The sequence below is a fragment of the Barbatula barbatula genome (genome assembly GCF_947034865.1).
Source record: "Barbatula barbatula genome assembly, chromosome: 18".
In the NCBI taxonomy this organism is placed as follows: domain Eukaryota; kingdom Metazoa; phylum Chordata; class Actinopteri; order Cypriniformes; family Nemacheilidae; genus Barbatula; species Barbatula barbatula.
The window spans coordinates 2,960,441-2,964,875 of NC_136781.1; the positions used below are offsets into that span (position 1 = coordinate 2,960,441).

The window sequence follows — 4,435 nt, forward strand, 5'->3', positions numbered from 1 at the left end:
ACATTGAGAACAGAGCCCCACTATTGTCTTTCTCTTTATTAAGGGATAAACATTCCAGTCTGACCAAAAATTGCTGAGCACAATCCAAAACAGCCTGTATATCCTAAAACCAGGAGGTGTGTCCCTGCTTATTGGCCCCAATGTGAAATGAATGGAATTTTTTTATATGTATACCCTTAAGCGAAGAAAATATATTTTCCTATATATTAACACATTAAACAATTTAATACATATTTAAAACAGTAAGATACATTGGTAATAAACAATTCCACACATTGGTTTCAATGGAACTGTATTCTTTAATATATTGCATTGTTATTTCCAACTAGTACAATATTTTCATATATTTTTGCGTTCTTGCATTAACACATTTAAATAACACATATGCAAATAAATATATGCATAGAAATAAATGTAATACGATTTGCGCATTTAAAATGCGTTTTCAGCCACATCTCAGGTTCACACGCATGGCCATTTAAAAATACTATTCGGCTTCCGTAGCTAGTGAACTTCGTTCCGTGTTGCACGTTCGCGTTTGATGTTCGTCAAGCTTCAGTTGTTGATACATCATGACGCTCGCGATGAGCAGAATGATACATTTGCGTACCGCGTTGCAGAATGCGTCAATTTACGCAAAACACTGCCTCTTGAAAAGCCGGCCAGAGGTGAGTTATATTTCTTCATGACTTTTTAATTCCGTTTCAAATAACTACAACTAAACCTCCAATTGACAAAAACCTTCAAGTTTTATTGGTTTTGGAAAAAAAAGCAAGCGTCACTATTTCGGGGGGAGTGTGTCAGAGAACGCCCACCATTGTCAAACATATGATCACATAACACTGTCTGGACTTGGCAATGTTACAAAAGAATCACAAAAGCACGTAAGCATTACAAAACATCGAGTCTTAACGTTTATAAGTCAACATTTCGTTCAGTGTGTCGTGTTATGAATATGAACCTTCTAGAGTTAACGGTCACGTGTCCTGGATGACCTGTTATAACCTTCAAGTCTGAGACAACGACAGAAAATAGTTTTCTTGTTATGATCACAGTATGTATTGGGACGTATAGTTCACCCCAAATGAAAATGATTTCAACAATTACATCAATGTCATTACAAATCTTTATGAATGTCTTTCTTTTGGAATATATTTTAAAGAATGTTGGTAGCCAAACGACACGGACCCCCACTGACTTTAAATGCATGGGAACAAAGCCTCAATTTCTCCAAATATCTTGCTTTGTGTTCCACTTTGAACGGGATACTTCACCCGAGAATGAAAATTCTGTCATCATTTACTCGCCTTCGAGTTCTTCCAAATCTGTATAAATGTCTTCGTTCTGATGAACACAGAGAAAGATATTTGTAATAATGCTTATAACCAGACAGACTTTGCCCCCCATTGACTCCCATAGTAGGAGAAATACAATGGTCCAGAACTGTTTGCTGTCCTACATTCTTCAAAATGTCTTGTTTTGTGTTCAACAGAACGAAAAAAAATGATAAAGTAATTTTTCCTACTATGGGAGGCAAGATCTGTCTGGTTGCAAGCATTCTTCCAAATATCTTTCTCGGTGTACATCAGAACAAAGACATTTATACAGATTTGGAACAACTTGATGTTAAATAAATGATGACATGATTTTTAGAGTAGTTATTATTATTTGTTTTAGCCGAGAGTCGTTTGTAATGTTCTTTTTATCATTGTGTAATATAATGTTTAATTGAAACACCAAAAGATTTTAAAGTAAAGTGTATATCTCAAGAAGTGGGTTCTGATTCAGTTGGGGGGTTTGAAGACCCCTGGTATAAAGCTTAGAGCTATAATGTTTGAGCTTTGTACTCTCGGCAAGCCTTCTATCACAGAATGCAAACATATAAGGTTTATCTTTAACATGACGTTTCAAGGTTTTTTAGAATGTGGTGGCCAAACAACGATAATTTTGAATAGTGGGCTTTAATCCGACATTAAATGTGCACCATGAAATAGAAAATAAAAATCAACATTTAAACTTAATTTCGTGAAGCATAGCAGGCCAAACATTGATATCATTATGGTTAATTTCCAACAATGACCACATGGTGTCACTAGCGGATTACTTTCTTTGGCTCTTGCTGTGATATGGTATATGAGGCTTTTAGTTGACGTAAATGACCACAAGGTGTCACTAGCTGATTGTTTTATATTTTTAAGCAGCTCAGGGCATCAATCTCCACTGGGCCGAGGCAGCAGAATGGAACCTTCTATGAGTTCCGCACCTATTTCATCCAACCCCATCTCAATTCTGCTTTCCTCAAATTGACCAATGAGAAGATCACCCTTCGGACCGCCCATTCAGAACTCCTTGGCTACTGGGCTGTGGAATATGGGGGTCTCAATCAGGTTTTCCACATCTGGAAGTATGGTGAGAACAATACTTCTGGTGAATTGTTAAACTCTGCAACTCCCTTCAGAGCCTAATGAGGGCAACCCCTATTGCTATAATGTTGTTTAGACAGCTATGCCCAGCGGGCGTCTGTGCGGGCAGCCCTGGCTCAGGACTCCAGCTGGATAGATCAGTACATAAGTAAAGCTATGCCCATGTTGACCTCTCAGGATAATGAAGTGACATACCTCGTACCTTGGAGTCAAATTCAGAAGCCACCCAAAGAGGGAGGTGAGAACTTGTGTGTCTAAATGTTTGTGTTTGTCCTTATGTTCGTATTTGAAATAGTTGATTGTTTGTAAGAGACTGTGTTTCTTAGTTGGACTGTTTTTGAAACCTCATGAACCTGTTTGACTGAACTGATGTTTTTTAATGTTTCATTTACCGAAGGTGTTTATGAGCTAGCTACTTTTCAGTTGAAGCCAGGGGGCCCGGCGGTGTGGGGTCAGGCGTTTCAGAAAGCAGTAGGTACCCGCATAGGATCAGGGTACTCCCACTCAGTGGGTGTTTTTCACTCTGAATTTGGGGGACTTAATCAAGGTACGTATAGACGATTAGGAAAGCGAATATACTGTATTTAATATAATAAAAATACTCAGATCTGTCTTGTGTGCACAGTGCATGTTTTATGGTGGTACGAGAGCACTGACCAGCGAGCAGCGATACGACGGCACTCTCATGAAGACGCCAGAGTGGTGGCAGCAGGTACAGCTTTAGTTTGGCTTATTGCACCAAATGGTCCGTGATTATAAGTTAAATTGCCTTTAGGTTGGGTGTGGGGGGAAAAAATCTACAAAAATGGTCCAGAACAGCACACGTCTATTTAAAAGGTTCTAGTAATAAACACACTGTGCAAGGTCCAGCACATTGTTGATTCAACACATTTTTTTCTACGACACAATTGGTTTGTTTTCACGCTGTACATCCATATTATTCTTACAAATGTCACTCTTTTGTTTTTCTGCAGTAAGGGAGAGTTCTGCATATCTGGTGTCACAGAAGAATAAACTCATGTTCCCCTGTGCGTTCTCACCACTGAAATAGCCTGGACTCAGTTTGATGGGACTTTGAGACTCCAAATGAAAGACAAATAAATGAACTGATTCAGATGATGCAGTTAAGATGAGCCAGTCTCTTGACATTTCGTTTTCAAAATGTCCTGTTGTGTCCATCGTTGAACAAAACGATTTCCTCCCTAAAAGCCTCAAACGTAGTTGTAGGTGCATGTCATCTCATCCAAGAAGTCTTAATGTGTGAACTCTGGAGGGAATAGCGCACTTGTAACCTAATTTGTGAATAGAGCAATAAAAAAAACTTGTATTTTCTCTTTATCAGGACAGACGTTTTGTGTTGTGTCCTCTTCAAAGGTGTTGTTTGCCCTGTGTTTATGATGCTGTAAATTTGGAGAATAACGATGTTTTTTTGAGAGATGGCATATAAAGCAGGTTGACATAAAACTCATCAACGAAACACAAATTCGGTTTGTAGAAGTGGCATGTTTTTATTGTGTAAATACAGTGTACAAGGTGAGTAACAGACATCCCACGGCCATACATTTGAAATGTAAACAGGTATGAAATGATGAATATGAACTAAGACTTTTTAGGGTTTAATTTGTCGTTTAAGTCGAAAGAAAAACTTGAATACTTTGTCTGTGCAAAATACATTTTCCCATTAAATTAATTCCAATTAACACAGTAAGTAAAGTGCTTGGATAAATGGCATCACTGTTGCCTGCTCCAAAATACTGACAGACAGATCACTCTTACGGTACTGAACGGCTTCTTACAATACAACGGAAATAAAAAACCACGGCAGAATTCTACTGTCCTGTTGAAAAACATAAACGATTTTAATGTGGTTTGGCCACAGGAAGACCAGCTACGACTTTGTTTTTCATCTGTGTGAAGGACCTAACAGGCTTCTGGAGTGTCCAATAATATGTAATACAGTTTAAGTCGAGGTATTTGTTACATAGTGTGATAGTAAAGCTTTTACTCATACA

General features: G+C 38.2%; 1 protein-coding gene across 2 annotated transcripts; it reads left to right on the plus strand.

Annotated features, from left to right (window-relative positions):
- The first annotated feature begins 441 nt into the window (after positions 1-441).
- nipsnap3a (nipsnap homolog 3A (C. elegans)) lies at positions 442-3,771 on the plus strand. 2 transcript variants are annotated; one of them, XM_079480212.1, is made up of 6 exons: positions 442-668; positions 2,202-2,409; positions 2,500-2,661; positions 2,821-2,970; positions 3,049-3,135; positions 3,398-3,771. In XM_079480212.1, the coding sequence occupies exons 1-6, from the start codon at positions 573-575 to the stop codon at positions 3,472-3,474; spliced, it is 780 nt and encodes a 259-aa protein (XP_079336338.1). In that variant the 5' UTR covers positions 442-572; the 3' UTR covers positions 3,475-3,771. The 2 variants fall into 2 exon arrangements, with proteins under 2 accessions (XP_079336338.1, XP_079336337.1); XM_079480211.1 differs by having other exon boundaries at positions 544-668; positions 2,199-2,409.
- The last annotated feature ends 664 nt before the right edge of the window (positions 3,772-4,435 follow it).